Source organism: Esox lucius, chromosome 4 (genome assembly GCF_011004845.1).
Source record: "Esox lucius isolate fEsoLuc1 chromosome 4, fEsoLuc1.pri, whole genome shotgun sequence".
Taxonomy (NCBI): domain Eukaryota; kingdom Metazoa; phylum Chordata; class Actinopteri; order Esociformes; family Esocidae; genus Esox; species Esox lucius.
The window spans coordinates 4,513,508-4,534,780 of NC_047572.1; the positions used below are offsets into that span (position 1 = coordinate 4,513,508).

At 41.3% G+C, this 21,273-nt stretch overlaps 1 protein-coding gene across 4 annotated transcripts; it reads right to left on the bottom strand.

Annotated features, from left to right (window-relative positions):
* Nucleotides 1-4,084: 4,084 nt before the first annotated feature.
* On the bottom strand, nt 4,085-20,290 carry LOC105028281 (rab11 family-interacting protein 5). 4 transcript variants are annotated; one of them, XM_010900906.5, is made up of 6 exons: nt 18,607-20,289; nt 17,052-17,590; nt 15,945-16,563; nt 12,720-15,392; nt 11,425-11,581; nt 4,085-5,918 (listed from the first exon to the last, which is right to left on the bottom strand). In XM_010900906.5, exons 1-6 carry the CDS (start codon nt 18,984-18,986, stop codon nt 5,658-5,660), a joined length of 4,629 nt encoding a protein of 1,542 aa, XP_010899208.2. In that variant the 5' UTR covers nt 18,987-20,289; the 3' UTR covers nt 4,085-5,657. The 4 variants fall into 4 exon arrangements, with proteins under 4 accessions (XP_010899208.2, XP_019900225.2, XP_010899210.2 ...); XM_020044666.2 differs by having other exon boundaries at nt 17,052-17,673; nt 18,607-18,685; XM_010900907.4 differs by having other exon boundaries at nt 5,811-6,439; nt 18,607-20,290.
* Between the last annotated feature and the right edge of the window lie 983 nt (nt 20,291-21,273).

The following is a 21,273-nucleotide window of genomic DNA, read 5'->3' on the forward strand; positions in this document are numbered from 1 at the left end:
CTTGACGGCCAGTCAATGGCATCAATGCCTTTGTCATCCAGGAACTGCCTACACACTCTGGCCACGAGGCCAGGCATTGTCCTACACCAAGAGGAACCCAGTGCCACAGATCTCGGTTAGGTTTGATAATGTGAAAGTATACAGTATAAAAAAATGTATAAGAAGAAAATAGGAAATTCAAGGAGAGGCATTCAGGAAGCCTACTGATTTCACCGGAGATGTGTGATCAGAAGAATTTTGTTTATGAGGTGTGATGGACATTGGTAAAGTTAGCTTGACGTTCGATATTTCACAGATATTCAGACAATAGCTCCCAGATGATTTAGGCTCCAGACCACGGGTCAGCCTTGTTACAAAAGAAAAAATTTAAACAACTCTGCTCAAGACATGTTTGCCCTATACCTAGCTGAGTTGTAAAATGACACGAGACATTGTTGGCAACAAGGCAGTCTAAGCAAATCCAAAGCAAGTCATAGACAAAGTGCATCATCAAAATGTTTAAATCTGAAAAACTCTTTGATAACATCACCTGCAAATTTCAAATCAATGTTCAACTGATCAGAAATAAAAGGAAATATTCTGCTCCTTAATGTTTGCTTGACTTTTGGTTAAAATAATTTTTTATATATTCTCTATAAACACTTAGTATATTTTCTATAATGTAAAAACAATGTAGAGGTTAGAATTTCAATAGCTGTCTGATCACATGACCTAGATGCTTCAAATCAACATTGTATTCTTCAGAGGGATGGGTCACACATTGGACAGCCTTTGGTTTTTCAATCAAGCACTTGACATTTTATATAAATATTTAAACTTTTCAATTTCAGTAGCTTTCTGACCATGTAAACCTGACTTAACTTTTCATCCAGCTCATTATTAGTATCAGGTGTGCAAATTTAGGGTTGAATAGAAAACCCACAGGATGGTAGCTCTCCAGGAACCGGATTGAGCAGCCCTGACTTCAAATTTACTTTGTAGTTTTCACATGGTAGAGCCACACATTACACACTCCAAGCACTGTCAAAAGGTTATATGAATATTAAAGTTTTTGAAGTAGCTACTCATTATCAATACAGTTTCCTTTCAGTTGTTCAATTTGATGCAACACAAGGGGACTCGCGCATACATGTGCACATATCCTGATGACAAATACAATTATACCTTTTAAGGTTAAGCAGGTGTAAAACCAGCAGGGATCCTGATTTTCCAAGGGTATAAGAACCCATCCTTGACATGCCCACAAAGATTCAGGTGTCCTATTTACTGTGATTTGAAAAATGTGGGGCCTTGTAAGTGCAATGGTTATGTACATGATGTTAGGTTCTCCATGGCTCAGCCAGTGAAGCATGAGGGGAAATCACCCTTCTAAACTGGGGAGACTGAAAACTGAACATGGTAGAGCAAGGCAGCCCAAGGTTTGGGTCAATCAATGATATGAAAAACTTCCTAGCCATCTGTTGTGGGAATTCAACACAGGACACAGAGAATACACAGAGTATAATTCCTCAACACATTCCCTCTTGGCAGTAACGTCAAGTAGGTACAATAAGGCACAATCCACTGCAATAAATATCTCAGCCACCAACCTGGTCTCACAAGGATTACGCAGACTATTTTACATATATTTTAGCTAAACAAACAGAAAACCATGTTTTGAACAATCAACGTTCTACATCCCAGAGAGGTGCGCTACCCACTGCTCCAGTGAGGAACCTGTAACCAGTAAAGGAGAGTGGTGATGTCACAACATAAATAGGTTTGAAGTGATTTTCTTTGTAACCTTAGCCCCAGTGCTGTGATACCTAACCTTAACCCAAACCCTAACCTGAACCCCAGAGCTGTGAGAGTTAACCCTAACCAAACCTTAACCTAACCTTTTTGTTTCCTAACCGTAACCCAACCTTAACCCCTAACCTTAACCACAATGCTGTGATATCTAACCCTTAACCCTACCCTTAACCCCAGTGCTTTGATGCCTAACGTTAAACTAACTTTAACAATAAAATGCTTTTATAACATATTCTAGCAACCTTGGTATTGTTGTTACTCATCCTAAATCTACATATCCAGTGTGGGGCAATGGGTAGGGTGACTGCCTTCTCAACCAAATTTCACCAGTTTGAAATACAGGTCAAACATTTTGTCATTATTTATGTTTTCATAACATTCGTAAATATCATACATTTGTCTGGGGTTTGTATGTTATTTTATGTTTTAATAGCGCTCGTAACATTTGATACGTTGTAATAATGTTCGTAAGATGTTACGTTTAAATAATTTCCTTATGTATCATACATTTTGGTGGCACATTCTAATTTAACCTAACATAACGTCACATATCATACGAAATCGGTTGCCATGGATTTTCTTAAAATAGTCTACGTAGTGTCCTGAGATCATGTTGCAACATCACAGGCCCGCTGGCTGTGGGACATTACAGCCTTCTGCGGCCTGCCAGCAGCAAAACGCCGATTGCTCACTGGGTCACTCCCACCCTGTCCGGCGCCAAGGCCGAGGCACACCCCTTCCGGAAGTGCCTCTTCTCACCACAGAACAGGCCCCGACCCCGCTGACTCCGTCGTTCTCGCTCCTCTCATAATCCCCAGTTCCATAGGCTCAGGTTCTGATTTCGCCCAAGATGAAGCGAGAGTGGCGCGGCGCGCCAAATGGTCACGCCATCACTGTCCGGAATGACAGGGCGTACTCGTCCCCACCCTGCCCCTCTGCGGGATGTTCAAACCCGTCTCGGAACTGAGCGATGAAACCGGGAAACAACCTCAATTCCCCAGACCTGCTGTCCCATAGAGCCATTGCCCATTCGAGGGCACGCCCAGTTAAGAAGGTGATTATCGTGGTCACCTTCTCATAATCTGTACAATGTTCATCTCGAAAATACAATTCACATTGGAGAAGGAAACTACGACAACCCTCCGGATTACCATAATATTTTTCAGGCAAGGCTCTCCGGAGTTCTCTTACCTGGGCGCAGCTTGACTCCACACGGTCAACAACGGGAGGCGCAGCAACATCAGCTGGCTCAAATGGGCTCTCCCTTCCCCACTATGCTGCCATGTGCTGACATCATCTCGCCGAATGCTGTTACCAATCCGGCGATCTGTCCCTCCATGGTGCAGAGTCTATCCTCTAGCTCTGGAGCACAACCCGAGGCTCCAGCCCCATCCCCGTGCCCACCCTGACTCATATCAAACGAGACAGTACAGGGAAAACCAAATGAAAAACCGCAAACAAACGAACTGAATGAATAACAATGGGGACGGGCCTCTATGGGGACGGGTTATTCTGTGAGGTGCAAGGGTAGCGAGTGCGTATTGGAGAGTCAAAAAACTAAAGTAACAAATCAACACAGACATGATTAATCACGTTCTTCTATATCGAAAAGGTCAGCACCACATGATCACAAACAACAGAGACACAATATCCCATGAGGTGAGGAACCTAAATAGACATCGTAATGGCTAACTGAAAACAGGTGTGTGGTGTGGAGCGCCGGAGTGGGAGAGCACGCAGCGAAACGCGAAGCAGCCGTCACATCTCCAAGCTTAAAAAAAAATAATGATCATGGAGAATGCCACACTCCACAGCATTCCTATGCTGCACAGAAGCATATTCACCATCATGTTCATCATGCCCAGAAGCCCCCACAGAAAGGTTCAGATGATCAATCTCACACACAGCCCAGAGAGTTCTTTATGGATTTTAATGATAAAACTTTTTTTAAATCAAGACAGCAGCATTTCTTACCATTTTAAAATGGGTGATTATCTGTTATTGCTATTATGTGCTAGTGCTTAGTGTTTTAAATGTGTTCACCACATTTGTCATGGATACCCTTGTAATTCATTGATTATGCCAATATTCAAAATAATTTCAAAATTTGGGATCAAAGTGCCGTTCTACCCTAAAATTGTCAGCGATCCACATCCCAAAATGTATATGGGCTTCAAATAGAAGGGCAGCTTGGAATCACAGAATTTAGACTACTTTTCTCCAAACACGAAGTATACGCACAGGTGTACTGTAATCACAATTGGTTTCAAGTAATTTAAACAAATACATTTAATGAGCAATTTCTTTTGAGCAAGTTTATTTTGCATGGTACAGTGCAGGGGTCATGTATTTGCATCACAGCATTTGCATCATGGTACTGATTTGAATTGCTGTACTAATTTTGCTTCACAAATGAAACCAAAATGGAAAAAATAAGTGAATTATCATAAGTAATTGCATACATTCAATTTGCAAATGAAAAAAATTGAAGAAATTGCAAATGTTTCATAAATCAATGCAATTTCAATTAATTGTAACACCCATCTTACCACATCATGATCATTTGTGTCACTATTCATTGCAAACAGATACTTAAACCTTGAATAGTTAATAATAACCAAGCTGTGGATTCATCAACATGTATCCATGATTAAATGAATGTTTAAATGTGTAATAATTTTGTTGAATCATGTTGAATTTTGTAAATGTTTTAAATAGGAAAAACATGAGTAAAAGTGCTTGTTAGATTCGGCTTTTCATACAGCAGCAGCAGAAATGTAATTTCTATATCTTTTTTATATTTTCTTATATTTTTTTTCAGATATACATTTCAAAGTTTTAAAAAATAACTTATAAAAAAGGACACTGGTTCAAGATCATGGTTTACAAATGGAAGCTGACTGTAATTCTCTTTTTTTGCACTTAATGTTTTGCTTAGATGAAAATAAATTGGGTGCATACCAAACTCATTCAGACACTTAGATGTTTTCTTAACTTGACATAATGTCGTATCTTGTAAGAACAATCTATACCACTGAATGTTAAATTAACTTTGCACTTTGTGTAAAAGGAAAACATAATCGTAACGTTCATAAATGGTTTATAGGAATTCCAATGCATTGCAGTTAACAAAAGCTGCGTCACTTTCCTTTAATCTAAATAGCAAGCGTGAAGTGACCAATTCCATTTGCTATGATTGCCATTTCTAATTATTGTTTTTGGCCTGACGCTACCAAATATGAGCAATAGCAAGCATGCATGTCTGGTTATGCTCTGTTTATACCAAGAGGGCAGGATATCAGCAGTGAAACCTGGAAGGTTGTGTGACAGTTTTTTAGGGGGTCAGTGTTTTGGACTACAGGTGCCCCCTGGTGCAATGGTCATCAACCCTGGTCCGGAAAAATGACGCAAGTAAAAGTTTGACATTAATTTAGTCATCAATTGCACACATGGTCCAACTGCAATTGTACTTCTGATATTTACCTAACCCCAACAATTTGCATAAATACAGTGGGGGGTGGCACTGTGAACCCAGGGAGAAATGATCGTTAACTGTCTTGCTCAGGGAGAGTATGACATAGAATCCCCCAGACAACAAGGGGAAACATATCTGGTAACCTTTTTTAATTACTTGTCAGATGCTCTACCCACCAGGCAATCATCAGCTTTTGCTCAAACCCCACACTATAAATGCTAATTCAGTAAAATATACTGACAACAAACCCACCTTGTTTGACATGCTATACTAGGTTCTGAGCAGAAGCAATAGTCAGTTCATCCTAGTTAATAGCCCTCCAGGACCAGGGTTGTTGGTGACCAATGCCCTGTATTATACTTACTATAAATGCACTCCCTTGCATTAGTGGTCACTTGTGTCGCGAGCGCACTTGAAGGAGAGTGGGCGTCTGCTCCATTATCTGCACTAGCAGCTTATCGATATAGTCTTCTAGGTCGCGCACCTGCGCTTTGACCTTTTTTAGCTCCGCCTCGTGTTTCTCTAGCAGCGCTGACTGCTGGTTGGAGGCCGCCTGCTGCTCCTCCATATCCATCTCCTGCTGCAGCAGAAGGGAAATCAGCTCCATGTTGGTCAGCTGCTCATACTGCGCAGAGCTTTCCGCTAACGCTTCCTAGAAAGAAAAATACAGGCCCATTCTGAATGTGTTTAGAATACACTCTTGCAATAAAGTAATCACAGATCTGGCATAACTGGATCTATGCCATTCAATGGGAAAACATATTTAATCAGTAGGGGGGACTAAATTAATTTCTATTAGGCAACTGAATGTGACCAAAAACAATTGTGGAAGTTATTTTCTATGTGACTCTACATTGTTTCTTTTGGTTTGATTATTTCGCTTTTGTGAATTATAATATATTGGGTTCTGGTGTGGTCATGTTGAACGGTGGTGTCTGTTCTGCCTAGTGTACTGTCTAGTGTCTTTTAGTATTGCTGTATATACAGTATATGATGCATCCATCATATGTTAATGAATATTGTGCCATGCCGGTCCTGTTAACGTCTCGCCCCCACGAGGGCGCACTAGCCAAGGAGGTTCCGGACCCTGGAGCGCATGCACCAGGAGAAGGCCGGTATGAGCCGGAATGAGGACGTTGCCCGTTGGGTGAACACAGGAGGGCACTGGAACTTCTGATTTATTAAAAAAAGAAAAATGTAATATCCCTTGAGTTAAAAAAAAAGATATTGTCCTGCTACAATATGTCATTGTTTTCTGTGTGCACAATTATTAGGCAAATCGTATTTCTCAAGATTTATTTTATTATTGAACAATCACAATGCTTTATGTCAATCCAAAATATTATTGAACCTTCAAACCTGAATGTTTAACAAAGGAAAAGTTAGTTTTGATCTTTCTCAGGGAAATATTTAAGTGTGCAGAATTATTAGGCAACAATTACTGTGCAAAATTATTAGGCAACTAAATTACAAAAATAGTTTCCCCCAACTCACTTGATTATTCAAAAAAATGTAAGAAAGTGTTACAAATAATTAACACTAAATGACAATTAATTAAAAATTGTGTCTATATTGTGTCTATTAAATGACCAATTTAGCCACCCTTCTTTTCAATAACTGCCATGCACGGAGTCTGTCAGTTTCTTGACCTGTTCATGATCAACCTTCGCTGAAGCAGCAACCACAGCCTCCCAAATGCCGTTCAAAGAGGTGTCTTGTCTTCCCTGACAGTAAATCTCATGTTATAGAAGGGCCCACAAATGTTCAAAGAGGATTTAAGTCAGATGAAGAAGGGGGCCAGATCATTATTCGGGCATCTTTGAGTCATTTGTCGGGCCGTTACTTGCTAGCCAACAGTGGAGTACTTGGATGCATGTGATGGAGCATTGTCCTGCATAAAGATCATGGCCTTTTTGAATGCTGAGGACTACTTTCTGTACCACTGCTTGAAGAAAGTATCTTCCAGAAACTCGCAGTAGGTATGGGAGTTCAGTTTCAGTCCATCTTCAACCCAAAAAGGTCCAACTACCTCATCCTTAATGATAGCAGCCCCATACCAGTATCCCTCCACCTTGCTGGCGCCTGACTCGTAGTGGTGCCGTGTCCATTAGTGATCCAGCCATGGCCAATCCATCTGGTCCATCAAGAGTCACACCCATGTCACCTGTCCATAAAACCTTTGAAAAATCAGTCTTCAGGAATTTGTTTGCCCAATCCATACGCCTCAATTTGTGAATCTTATTCAGTGGTGGTCTTCATCCACCCTTCTTGACCGTGGCCATGTCTCCGAGCACTTGACACCTTGTACTTCTGGACACTCCAGGTAGGTTGCAGTTCTGGAATATGGTGGCGCTGGAGGATAATGGGTTCCTGGTAGCTTCACGTTTAATTCTTCTCAAGTCTTTTGCAGTCAATTTGCGTCTTTTGTTCTCCATGCATTTTTTGCACCCAGGTTAACTATTCACAACAAAACATTAGATTGTCTGGTGGCCATGCATCAATAGTTTAGCTAGTTCAAGAGTGTTGCATTCATCTGAAAGGCATTTAAAAAAAATGACTTTCCAGTGTCACTTAAATTTTACCTGAGGTCATGAAGCTGCCTAATAATTATGCACATCTTGATATAAGGTGTAATTCACTTTCACCACACCCTCCCTCATTACACAAATCAGTATCACCTGAAAATTATTCAATCCAATGACCATTCAAGTTTACATGATTTGGAGTTGGAAAATGTGCATAGAAATAATGATACGATCAGAAAACTCACTTGCCTAATAATTGTGCACGCAGTGTGTATCTATGCATACTACATAGTAATATACAATACAGAAAAATAAGGCCAGTCTGACATGACTTACTGAGATGTGGTTGGTAAATAGAATAATTGATTCTGAAATAATCTTAGATGGTTTTGTAACACCTATCAGACTGGATCCGGACATCTAAAGCAGTAGAAGTAGCTATCATGATTTATCATACAATTGTTTAAATGGTGGACCAAACATAATTGGAAAATAAATTCTTAACATTTATTTTATTAATAAACAACATTTAAGTAACTGGAATGATCATTGGGTAACAGGAATGAGCACTGAGTAACAGGAATGAGTGCTTGTGTGTGTGAGAATAACAGGATGTCACACAACTCCCTTCAAATAAACAAAGATAAAACAGCTGTGGTTTGGGTCATTGTCCTGTTGTAGGAAATTGGCTCCAATTAAGTGCCATCCACAGGGTATGGCATAGCATTTAAGAATGGAGTAATAGCCTTCCTTCTTCAAGGTCCCTTTTACCCTGTACACATCTCTGACTTTACCTCCACCATAGAACCCCCAGACAATCACATTGTCTCCACCATGCTTGACAGATGGCATCAAGCACTCTTCCAGCATCTTTTCATTTGGTCTGTGTCTCACAAATGTTCTTTGTGATCTGAACACCTGAAACCCTTGATTCATCTGTCCATAACACTTTTCCAATCTTCCTCTGTCCAGTGTCTTTGTTCTTTTGTCCATCTTAATCTTTGCTTTTTATTGGCCAGTCTGAGATATAGCTTTTTCTTGGTACCTCTGCCAGAAGTCCAGCATTCCAGAGTTGCCTCTGCATTGTTGACATTGTGATGTTTTGAGGGTACTATTTAATGAAGCTGCCAGTTGAGGACCTGTGAGGTGTCTGTTTCTCATACTAGACACGCTAATGTATTTGTCCACTTGCTCAGTTGTGCACCAGGGCCTCCCGCTCCTCTTTCTATTCAGCTTAGAGACAGTTTGGGCTGTTCTGTGAAGGGAGTAGTACACAGCATTGTACGAGATCTGTAGGTTCTTGGCAATTTCTCTTATGGAATGGCCTTCATTTCTCAGAGAATAGACTGATGCGTTTCAGAAGATAGTTCTTTGTTTCTGGCCACATTGAGCCTGTAATCGAACCCACAAATGCTCGTTCCCAAGCTCAGGGCCCTGGGTCTTAACACCATTTGCAACTGGATCCTGGACTTCCTGACGAGCAGACGCCAGGTGGTGGGAATGAGCAACCTCACCTCCTCTGCACTGATCTCCAACAATCATGAGACCAAATAGAGAGAGGAGGTAAGTGACTTGGCAACATGGTGCCAAGACCACAACCTCTCTGTCAATACAAGATTAAGGAAATTATCGTGCACTTCAGGAAGCAGCAGAGCGGGGATCATGCCCCCATACACTTTGATGGAACTGAAGTGAGGAGAGTTTCTGACTCAAAGATGACCTCACCTGGTCCAGGCAAGCAGACTTGGCGGTGAAAACTGCCTAAAAATGCCTATACTTCCTCAGTAAACTTAAGAAGTTCAGCAAGTCTGGAAAAACTCTCACCAACTTTTACAGGTGCACAATTGAGAGCTTCCTCCCAGACTACATTACTGCCTGGTATGGCAGCTGCTGATTCAAAGGCAGGGCAGCGCATCATCGGCTGCCATATCCTTCCGTGCAGGGCGTCTACCATACACAATGCTTTAGGAAAGCACGGAACATCATAAATGAATACAGCCATCCAAGCTATGGTCTGTTCACACTGCTGCTGTCTGGTAGACGTTACCGGAGCATCAGGGCACATACTTTCAGACTCACAGTTTTTTCCCCCTGACCATAAGGCTTCTCAACTAACAACATTGTTCTATTGATCACATGAACACTTCATATGCTCTGGTCACTTTCTATGTACATTAGCACATTTTATTGTATCCATTTATAGGCACTACTACACTTACATGTATACAGTTGTGATCAAAAGTTTGCATACCCTGGAAGAAATTGTGATATTTTGGCATTGATTTTGAAAAAATGACTGATCATGCAAAAAAAGTATTTTATTTAAGGATAGTGATCATGTGCCGCCATTTATTATCACATAGTTATTTGGCTCCTTTTTAAATCATAAAGAACAGAAATCACCCAAATGGCCTTGATTGAAAGGCTAAACATTGAATGTTTAGCCTTGTTACAGACACACAAGGTGACACACACAGGTGAAAATGGCAATTAAAGGTGAATTTCTCACACCTGTGTGCAATTTGTTTCTGTGTATAAATAGTCAATGAGTTTGTTAGCTCTCACGTGGATGCACTGAGCAGGCTAGATACTGAACCATGGGGAGCAGAAACGAACTGTCAAAAGGAACTTTATAAAGATGGAAAAGGACTGTTCAATCACTTATTAAGAAGTGGAAAATTCAGGGATCTCTTGATATCAAGCCAAGGTCAGGTAGACCAAGAAAGATTTCAGCCAAAACAGCGAGAAGAGTTGTTCGGGATACAAAGAAAAACCCACAGGTAACCTCAGGAGAAATACAGGCTGCTCTGGAAAAAGATGGTGTGGTTATTTGAAGGAGCACAATACTACGATACTTCAACAAAAATGAGCTGCATGGTCGAGTTGCCAGAAAGAACCCTTTACTGCGCCAATGCCAAAAAAAAGCTGGTTACAATATGCCTGACAACACTTTGACACGCCTCATAGCCTCTGGCAATTTGGAGTGACGACACCAAAATAGAGCTTTATGGTCACAACCATAAACGCCATGTTTGGAGAGGGGTCAACAAGGCCTATAGTGAACAGAATACCATCTCCACTGTGAAGCATGGTGGTGGCTCACTGATGTTTTGGGAGTGTGTGAGCTCTAAAGGCACAGGGAATCTTGAGAAAGGCCAATTTGACCCTCCAGTGGTTACAGCAGAAATAGGTGAAGGTTCTGAAGTGGCCATCACAGTCTCCTGGCCTTAATATCATTGAGCCACTCTGGGGAGATCTCAAACGGGCGGTTCATGCAAGACAACCAAAGACTTTGCGTGATCTGGAGGCATTTTGCCAAGATGGGCAGCTATACCACCTGCACAAATTGCCTCCTAGAAAACTATTACAAAAGACTACACGCTGTCATTGATGCTAAAGGGGGTAATACACAGTATTAAGAACTAAGGGACTTTTGAACAGGGGTCAGTAAAAACAATTCTTTGTTGCCATGTTTAGTTTTATGATTGTGCCATTCTGTTATGAATATTTTATTTTAGATTATTTTTTATTCCAAACTGAAAAACACAAATTTAAAAAACATATTTTGACTAAAATGTACACATTCACACATTGAGCAAAATATCCCCATGTATAAGCTGTAGTCTTCATTACCTCAATCTTCTTCTGAGTCTCAGCTTCTGCCTCAGCCAGTGTCTGCTGAGCGGTACGGCCTGGGTGGATGGAAGACTTAAGTTTCTCCAAAACGGATCGACCCTCTTTCTTTTCTCCCTGACTGGCTGTGGTGGTCAGAGGCTTCACTGGGTGGGGGCTGTGGAGAAAATGCATTGATATGCATACATATCAATATTCACATAAAAATATAAATAAAGTGCATTACAGATTGATTTAAAGGTAATTAATGTGGTCTTCTGTGCCACAAAGCACTGACTGCATTTTACGGATTTGTGGCTTGCATTACTTATGTGAGTGGCCTTACATATTTGTGAGTTGATTTTGGGTTATATTATATCATGATCTCAAATAAGATCTATACATGACAATAAATTGTTTAGAACTGGTTTTAGCAAGAGGGCGATAAGTGTTTACACAGACTGATTTGAGTATAGCACAGAGCAGGTATGCCTCAGCAATAATCACTGGCTCCAGGGTGAAGTTTCCCCTAGGTACAGGTCTGGAAACAGCTTCCCATCCACACATTTTTTGTTTTTGTTTTCAGATAGAACCCTTTTGTGTTCCATGTATAACACAAACCTGGCGAATAAAGCTGATTCTGATTCTGAGATCTATGACTGTGGAAAGGGTTTTATCTGCAAATAATTTTTTTTTACTTGGAATCAAAAAAAGTTGTTTAAAGGGTTCTACAGGGACAAAATCCTTATGGAAACTTTTGTCATAAGAGTTTAACTAATGGCGTAAAGTGGAGGGAGGCACTTCCATTTTACTTAGATTTACTAATTGTCAAAATGGCAGCATAGAGAATTCCCTTAGTTTTTCAAATCATACATTTTAAGCTTGTATTCAATGTAATGAACGTGATTGTGGAATCCTTGATGGAACTATCAGCAAAAAATATGTATGACAAATTAACAACACAGAAATTAGATGTGCAACGTAAAAGATTAAGCAATTCCCAAAACAAAGCCCTGCAGTTTATTAACTAATGGGTGTCTGTGGGGAGGTGAAACTTGTCAAGGAACATAAAAGACCTCCATTTAAAGAAGCAAATTAAGCAAATCAATTTGTTTAATTTGTGAGAGTGAGAATACAGTCTAGGAAATGTGTCAAACAGTGTCAAACAGTTATGGCTTGTAAACTGCTTGCATGTCCACTATTTCCAAAACCTGCATCCCATTGTTGACTCCAAAACTATCAACCCAATCTGACACTTACTTAAGTGGAATCAAGTCGGTACACTATCAGAGCTTAAGTGTGAGGAGAAGTCTCACCTGCTCTCCTGTCGGGGCAGGCTGCTAGCTGGCTGTGTCTCCTCAGGCAAAAGTGTGTGCTGTGCATCGACCAAGGGCTGGGGAGTAGTGGAGGAGGAAGAGGAGGAGGCAAAGGAGGAAGAGGTGTAGGGGGCCACAGCTAAAGTGGCGCTGGCTCCGGTACTTGGCCTCAGGGTTGATGAGTGAGGTATGGAATTTGGGCCGGGAGTCCGGTTTAGCTTAGCCAGAACATTAGTGTCAGTCACCAGGGAGTGGGTGGCAGAGGAGGGGTTGGAAGCATGCATCGATACACAAGGCCTTAACCTGGCACTCAAAGGGCTTCTCACATTCGGGGATACTTTGGTACGGTCTTCAAATCTAATCATCCCTGCATGTTTGGATGGGGAAAATCCAGCTAAGCAGTGTTCTTCTGGAATAGGCTGAGTAGAACTGTTTGTGGTCATTATTTGTGAGGAAACAAATAATTTGGCTGCCTTCAGCGTTGTCTCTCTATCTGGAGATAAAGGTGAAGAAAAGGGAGATTCATCCAGTTTATATGAGAATGATTCATCCGCACTCTCTGAGATTATTTGCCCAGAACACAGTTGGTTAATAGGGTTCTCACTTAATCCTTTGCCAGAGCTTTTATCACCCCCATTGCTTTTGTGTTTGTGTATCAATTCTTTTAGACTTCGAGGTGAACTGGCACCCGTTGGTGAAGACTCATTGAAAGGCTTGGTTTGTATGTTCAGTGGCAGACTCACTAATGTATTGCTTACAATGCCTTGATGCATTCCCAATTGAGGAAAAGCTGAAGACATTCTGTTATGACACGCAGGATCTACCATTGAGATCTTTATCTTTGATTTTGTAAGGTAACCATTTCCAACCAGCAGAGATTGTGTGTCTTTTAAGTTTACAGTCTCTCTGGTGATGTCTTTAGATTCAAGCTCTATGTTAAGACTGTCAGGTGTAAACATTTCATTGTTCTTTGTATTGCTTGCAGACTCTCCGCAGGATGTTTTCAATTCACAACCTCCCTCTTGACTACTTTCTGGACAAATCAGGGACAATTCCGGATCATGCACTATTGGGGCAGAGTTGAGTTCTACGATACTAAGCTTCTGAGAAGTTTGCAGATCCTCTGACTGTTCATGATATATAACCAAAGGAGATTCTTGTGGAGGTTGGGGTAAAACATCACCTAAACCTCTAAGGGTAGGCACTGTCACAGTTTCAGATGGAGATGGAGAAGCATCAGAAGCTGAGTCAATAAAACTAAAATCTGAGTTAGTTACATTTTTATTTAAATCTTGTAAGGTTAGTGGAGCCAATTCATATTGGTTGTTTATGGACTTTGGGGGCTTATCTGGGTAAACTGAGTCAGATGTGGGGTCGGGTGAAGAGGAAAATATGCCTTGTGTTTTAAGAGAGTCTTTTGGAGAAGACATATTCAATAGATCAGCAACAGACATTTCACTACCAAGAAGCATTATTGGTAGAGATATGTCTTTGTGTTCGAGAGTATTCTTTACAATGCCATCTTTTCTAACAGTGTGACTGGTTGTGTGTGTCATATCGTCTGAGTCCAACAATTGTATTGAATCATTTGCAATCTGCATTTTATGCTTTTCAGTTGCTTTCAGCCACAAGTCCTGCTCAATAAATTTTGTTTTGCAACTATCATCTTCATCTCGCAAGGATCCATAGACAAACTTCTGGAGCTCTTCTTCAGAAGACTTAAATGGAGAAGGAGAGTCTGGACACATGTTGGCATAATGGTGTGAGAGTTCAGTATGAAAGTCTGACATGTCAAAGCTGACAACGTCTTTGTTTGGGCTCAGGTACAAGTGTGGACTTGGTGTGAGTCTTTTGTGCCCCCATTCTCTTGTGTGCTGTAGGGAAGCTGTGCCAGTTTGTGACAGAAGACATGCCTCTTTCTGTACAGCTAGCTCCTGACCCCTGTGCAACCAGCTGTCAGAAGATCTCTCGTTCAGCACATTCCTTATTATGGGCCTCCGTGGAGGCAGCGGTGGAGGTTCTTCTTCACCCATCCTCATCTCCTCAATAGGTGGAATAGTATAACATTCATATGGAGGACTGCATCTTACTTGAGCTTCCCTTGGTGTCACCTTTGAAGGGTGATCAGTAGGAGAACCCTTTGGCGAGTTTAGTCTGCTGGAGGCAAAAGCTTCGAAGGACTCATCCCATTCTCGTCCCCTGCTTTCTGATATAAATTGAGAGTTGAATGGATTAGGGGGGCTAGCCGTAGCCGCTTTCGAAAGTAAAGCAGGAAGCGATGCCTGCCTAGCTACAGGCCTGGGGCGCTCTCGCCCCAAGTCCGAAGTTTTCCTTGTCACATTTGTATCATTAGTGGGACTAGGGACAGGAGGCAAAGCTGTGGAAGGCAAAGCTGTGCCAGAAGCAAAAGGTGGAGAACTCCTGATCATGGCCTGATCGGCAATGAGGTCTTCAAAGAAGGGGTTGGACAGCATACGTGGGAGGAAGGGGTTGGAGGGAGAGATGGGTTTGGGGATCGGAGAGGAAGAGGGTTTGAAGGGTTTAGTGGGATGGCCACTGTCGGGTGAGGCACAGCCAGCAGAGGGAGACAAGCACTGGGGGGTGATAGGTGAGCGAGGGGGGAGGGGAGGAGGGGTGTCTGAGTCGCTTTCTACCTTAGGAGAAACTCGCAGCCTGTGGAGGAAAGGCACAAGCAGTCCTCTTTGTTAATTCTGAGCCTGTTGATCAGTTTAAAATGTGTGCCATTCTTAAACACAGAGAGAAAGTGGCAAACCAGATGTTTAAAAATTACAACCTGTTGCCAACTATTGTCTGTTTGAGGACTAGCATAAAATATTTTCCAATGTGAAAATACTATAGTTGCCAAAAAGGAAAACAACAATGGGTAATAAAAACAGCAACAAAAAAAGCTAATGTGCTTTTAGCAAATTATTGAAGCAAGAGGAGGAGAAAGATAGTGAGATGTATTGAGTTTGGTATTTCAGGAACAACTATTAGATGTGGCTGTTATACTGCAAAATTATTTAATTGGAGTAACATGTTATTAACATGTTAGTAACATGTTATTCAACTGAACACAGTTCGATTTTAAAGAAACAAGAGTCAGCACAAACACAAGACAATAAAATCCACCAAAGATGTTGATGTCTAATCTGTGCTTTGGGGTGGAAGGCAAAACCATACAAAGCCCAAGTGTGGATTCACACAGCTGAAACTGAAACTCACCTGGGCTTGTTCTGGGTGTCAGTGGAGCCAAACCAGCCTCGCAGTTTCCCCTCAGAGGGTGGAGAACCTTGGCTTAACTCTGATTTAGCATGCAGAGAATCACTTCTCCCTCCAGAGAATAATGTCTTTCTAAACTTCTTCCCTTTATCTGCTGAGTCCACTGTAGTAAAGGAAGATAGAATCGGGGCAGTTGCCTGAACCGGCCGATCCCCAACTCGAGCGCTTTGAATTTTGGAGACAGGAGGTTCGGCTTTCTTCTCATCCTTCTCTTCTTTCTTAACCTTGTCTAAAGACCAGCGCTGGCCCTCGTCAACAGTAACCTTGTCCTCATTCCGCTTTGTCAGGTTCTGCAACGAGCGAGAGAGTGGAGAGCACTTCTCAAGAAGGACAAACTTAGATGGTAGGGTAGATGAGCCCTTAGGACCGATCGGCTCAGATCCGTAGACATGGCTTCCATTGATGCACAGAGAGGATTGGGAGACAGTCATACCCTGACACTTGAGGGACTCCACAGCAGGAGATGGCCGGGGAACAGCAGTAGTGATAATTTTACTTGCTTCGTCGCTGAAGGCCCGCTTGTGAGTCAGTATCTTTGGGGAAGACTGTGTGGTGGTGAGCACTGAGGAAAAGAATAGGGTCAAAGTAATGGCCAGAAATGGATCGACACTAATACTGACATGTCTTCCCAAAAACATAATTAAAAGGATGATAGATCCTTGACATTATCAATCAGTAAATGCTTTTTACATGTCGGATATGTATCCAAGGCAGCAACACAGCATATAATCTTGAATGAAATTTTATTCATCACATAAACAGTTTGTAGCATCTATAAAAGGAGAAGCGAAATTGTGTACTAGCTCCACCTTCCACGTTGCAGTACAATAATCAACCATATAGTTAAATAGAAAATAAAGAATTCATGTTCTGAACAAATAAACAAAAGGCTGTGAAGAGCTAGTAAAAGAGTTAATGTGTCTGTTGACAAAATTGTGTTAGTTATCTAAATATAATTGTTAACTCAATTACACAAGGCAATTTAAAATGAAAAATCTTGACAACATTTGAGCAAATCCTTAATCTAACACATCTCATCTGAAAGCTTACCTTTTTTAGCTAGGTCTGTCTCTCTGTTGTCAGTGTCCACTTTGACCTTGCTGCTGTAGATGGGGGAGCTAGGGGGGTCTGCCAGTAGACCAAGGCCTAGAGGAGGGGGGCAGGGGCTCTCACTGGCCATGGAAGACAAGCTGCTCTCGGAGGCCAGTGAAGAGCATGACCTTGTGTCTGATGACCTCCGCAACTTTCCCTTCCCCAGAAAGAAATCCTTCATCTTGTTCCTCTTCTCCTCGACTATGTCTGCGTCCCCGGTGTCCTCCAACCCTCCATCCTGCTCACCGAATGGCTGCCCCAGGGAACCCGACAAAGCAGCAAAGCGGCCGGGCACAATGGCTGAAGAAGACTCCACATCACCCCTCTTCCTGCCTGTTACACGGTCCTTGAGCTTGCCAAAGGCAGAGCGGGGCTTGTCCTTCATGGTGAGGTCAAACATGCTGGCTGTCATGTTGTTGCGGGTAAACTGGACAGTTACCTGCAACTCGCCACGCTCCTTCTCCTTCCGGCCTGCCTTAGAGTTCAGTTTGAGCCATCTGGAACCACAGTGAGGGTAGACTGTCAGGCCTCAACCATGCCCAGCATTCCACTCATGCACTTCCATGTAAAATAAATGCACCTGTAACCAACATTATTTTATTATAATAATTAACTTTAAAAAACTGTAATTTGTTTCATGCAATGTCAACACCATTCAAAGTATTTAGACTGTAACTGGATACATTTAAATCCAGACTAAAAGAGACATGATTTGACTACAGTGCTTCTTTGGAGACAGAAGAAAGTTAACGGTTCTGCCTGCCAGCCAACAGTAATATTATGTAACAAGGCACTAGCCAAAAATCGTCAAACAAATGCAACTCAAATGTTGTGTTTCTCCTGGTTTGAGAGCAGGTTTTTAGAATGCCTCGGGGTGGGGTCTTCCCCCCAACAACACCTGTTTTCGATGACATGCTAAAGAGTCCATCTAGGCCATCTTGCCACTGCTTCTGTTCCCTATAGCGGTTTCTGTGTACCAGAAACAATGTGTATTTGAGCAAAACAAACAATTGCTATTCGATGAGAGTTTCACTGCCTATAGAGTTCCATGAACGCAAAATTAAAGCCAGAAGTGTAGTGTTGCCTTTCTCAACTTTCTTTACTGCAATTACAACAGTAAAAAGATTTGGTCATACCCCTGGTGTACCATGACTGTAAGCAGGGTTTGAGTTTGAATCAGCACTCTTCATTGTTTAGAACAAGAACAAATATTTCTTATAGCCAACATGACATGAAGGATTTTTAAGCTGAATGGCAGATGACAGAGTTCAAACCAAAGGGTGCGAACTCACGATGACAGTGTAGGATAAAATGCAAGCTGAGAAAGCCTGTATCTTCGCAACAAGCATCACTAATCTTACACAGCAGTATTGTAAAGAAGACAATGTCACCTTATTATTGGAGTACTATGGCCATAAAATAGTACAATTTGTGCATTATAACAATTCAGCATGTGAACGTTATCAATTAAAATAGGTTTCATTTATTACCATACTAATAGAAAGTAACCTACTCATCTCTAGGGCACATTCCATCTTGAAAGATTTTATCCAGGAGGACGACGGCTTGACCAAGAAACACATCAAGCCCGATAAGCACCCGGTGCATTACCGTAAGGACCAGATCACCGCTCCCCGGCGGATAAGCACTGCGACCTCCAGCCTCCAATATTCCAGGAAGAAGTTCGAAACAGCATTCCTCATTCCACTCCGGCACAGTCGCTTTCTCGACCAAACCGGTGGTGTACTTTTCCTTCCCAACCTGAATGATGGTGTAAACATAACGGCTCCCGTGCTTGCCCTTTGTCCGTAATCCCCTTGCACGAAGGACCGTTACATTTACATGCGTTGGCACCCATCTCTGGTCATCATTCAAGTCTATAAGTGACATCATTTTGAGGTGCGTTGTCTGGAGTAGCGTAGCGTGACTGCGTAAAAAGTACTTAACAGCCGTCCCTTTCCGCTGCTTTTATTAGAACGTTTCCAGACTGTTTGCGCATCTGATAACAATGCTATAGCATACAGCCGTCGCCTCGCCCTTGCGCCTCTGTCTCCCGTTACTTGCGTCGTTTGCTTGCTCAAAGAGACGCGGTTAGGGCCTCTGCAGAATTTCTGTTTCCGACGTCAGCTTGTGAAAAAACTGTATATCCTGCGCTTGAAACGCTTGCATGTCGTCTTCAAACTAACCAACTCAGTTGTTAAGTTAAGCTTTTTGTTATGCCTATTTATTTTATAGTACCTGGAATCTTCCTGTCTGAATAATCACAGTAGCCTAGACTACTCTTGTGGCCCAACCTCCCTAACAAAAGAGGAAGGCATACAGTATGGATACCGCAAAATTAAAGAGGAACACCCCCGAAATAGTGGGATGAGATAGGCCTATCAAAACGGAATTGTTGTTATGACAGTATTGCCATATTGCAATTATTAATGTCATTACAATTCCTTCTTCGTCAATATTGGATTAACCTACAGCAATCGCACCAAAAAAGACAATGGTCTAGATAGAACGCAAGTCTGCCCAATCTAGGACCGAGGATGGTTAAATACGCTATGATTAGGACTGCAACGTCCCAACTAAACTGTTACAATTGAAAACATCTGCTTAACAGTTGATTTTTTACAAATATTGTGGGTATCACAGTGACCGGATATGTGCAATCAAGTAAATAAACAACTCAAATATGTACTATAAATGTGAACAACGGCACATTTTGTCCCTAATGTGCCTAAACCTCCCTGATCTAGTGTAGGACTCTCGGTCAACGTGCGCACCTCTCACTCAATGAAATACCCATAATATAGCGAAGGCGCGTTTGTACACGCCTCACTGCAGGCATAAATCTAATTTTGAATAATATACTTAGTCCTGTCACAGCCAACAATACAAACGTATTATATTAGCCTAATACGGAAGTATAGTCGATTGTAAGAAATTACATTCATTTTATTTGAGTGGTGACAACGTAGCCACTTCTGAGAACACTGCGAAACATTGAGCTTCCATGTAGGCTTTACGTGTCTCCACATTAGCAGCCTAATTATCGAATATTTACTTGTCTACATTCTTAGTTGCGCATTGTAAGGAGATGGAATGTAAACATACCCAAAGGTAGGCTCGGAAAAAACACATTGCAAGGTAAAAATAGGGTGTGTATAATAAACTTGGTGAAATCAGTTTTATATTCGAGATTCAACAGACATTCACATTCGTTCCTCCGTTAAGGATCCCTTCCAGATTTAGGGACCGAGGTAAAAGAGTAAACCCGGTAATTATATAATAATATACCATATTGTCAAAAAGATCTTTATTGATTTATCACTACTCAATAAATCAAGGGAAAAACTTTTATTTCGGTATTTCTTCAATATATTTTTCAATAATAGTCATAGGAAATTCAAACCTGGTGTATATTATTCTAGAAATAGGTGGCATTACTTATTCAAGCTTTGTTTTGGTGGAAAAACTATTGATTTATTAATAATAAATAAATCAATGGCTGTCATGGCTTCAAGTGAGAAAGGAGGAGCAGGAGAACGAAGCGGAACATCTTGTTGTGTTTTCTTGTTTAATAATGGCAAATGGCGAAGCGTAACAATGATCTTCATTACAGAGAGACAATAAAACACAAAGACAGGGGAAGCAGAGGGAACATATATACTGGGGGGAATGATGAGGATGAGAACCAGGTGCGCTAAAGGATTCACAGCAAAGCTTGAACAAGTAAGCCAGCTATGTTTAGAAAAATATGCACCAAGTTTGATTTTCCTATGACATTCTATGAAAAACATTGAAGAAATGTGTTTCCTTTGATTGATTGATGATAAATAAATCTAAAATGGCTTTTTCACCAAAGCAAAGTTTGAACATGTAGGCCAGATATGTTGAGAATAATATTCACCATGTTTGAGGGTGCTATGACAAATATTGGAAAGGATATTGAAGAAATACCGAATAAGAGGGGTTTCCATTGATTGATTTATTATTAATAATATTATTAATAAATCAATAAAGGGGTTTTCCACCAAAACAAAGCTTGAACAAGTAGGACACTTATTTTTAGAATAATACACATCAGGTCTGAAGTTCCTAAGACAATCTTTGAAAAAGATATTGAAGAAATACCGAAATAAACGTTTTTCCATTGATTGATTGAGTAGTGATAAATCAATAAAGATAT

What these genes read in the sequence shown, in the direction of transcription:
- LOC105028281 (XM_010900906.5), bottom strand. Translation starts at nt 18,986, where the DNA reads ATGATGTCACTTATAGACTTGAATGATGACCAGAGATGGGTGCCAACG. An exon ending in GGAATGTGCCCTAGAGATGA is followed by an intron (nt 17,591 to 18,606) that starts GTAGGTTACTTT and finishes CTGTGGTTCCAG; the next exon opens with ATGGCTCAAACTGAACTCTA. An exon ending in GACAGACCTAGCTAAAAAAG is followed by an intron (nt 16,564 to 17,051) that starts GTAAGCTTTCAG and finishes TCTTTTCCTCAG; the next exon opens with TGCTCACCACCACACAGTCT.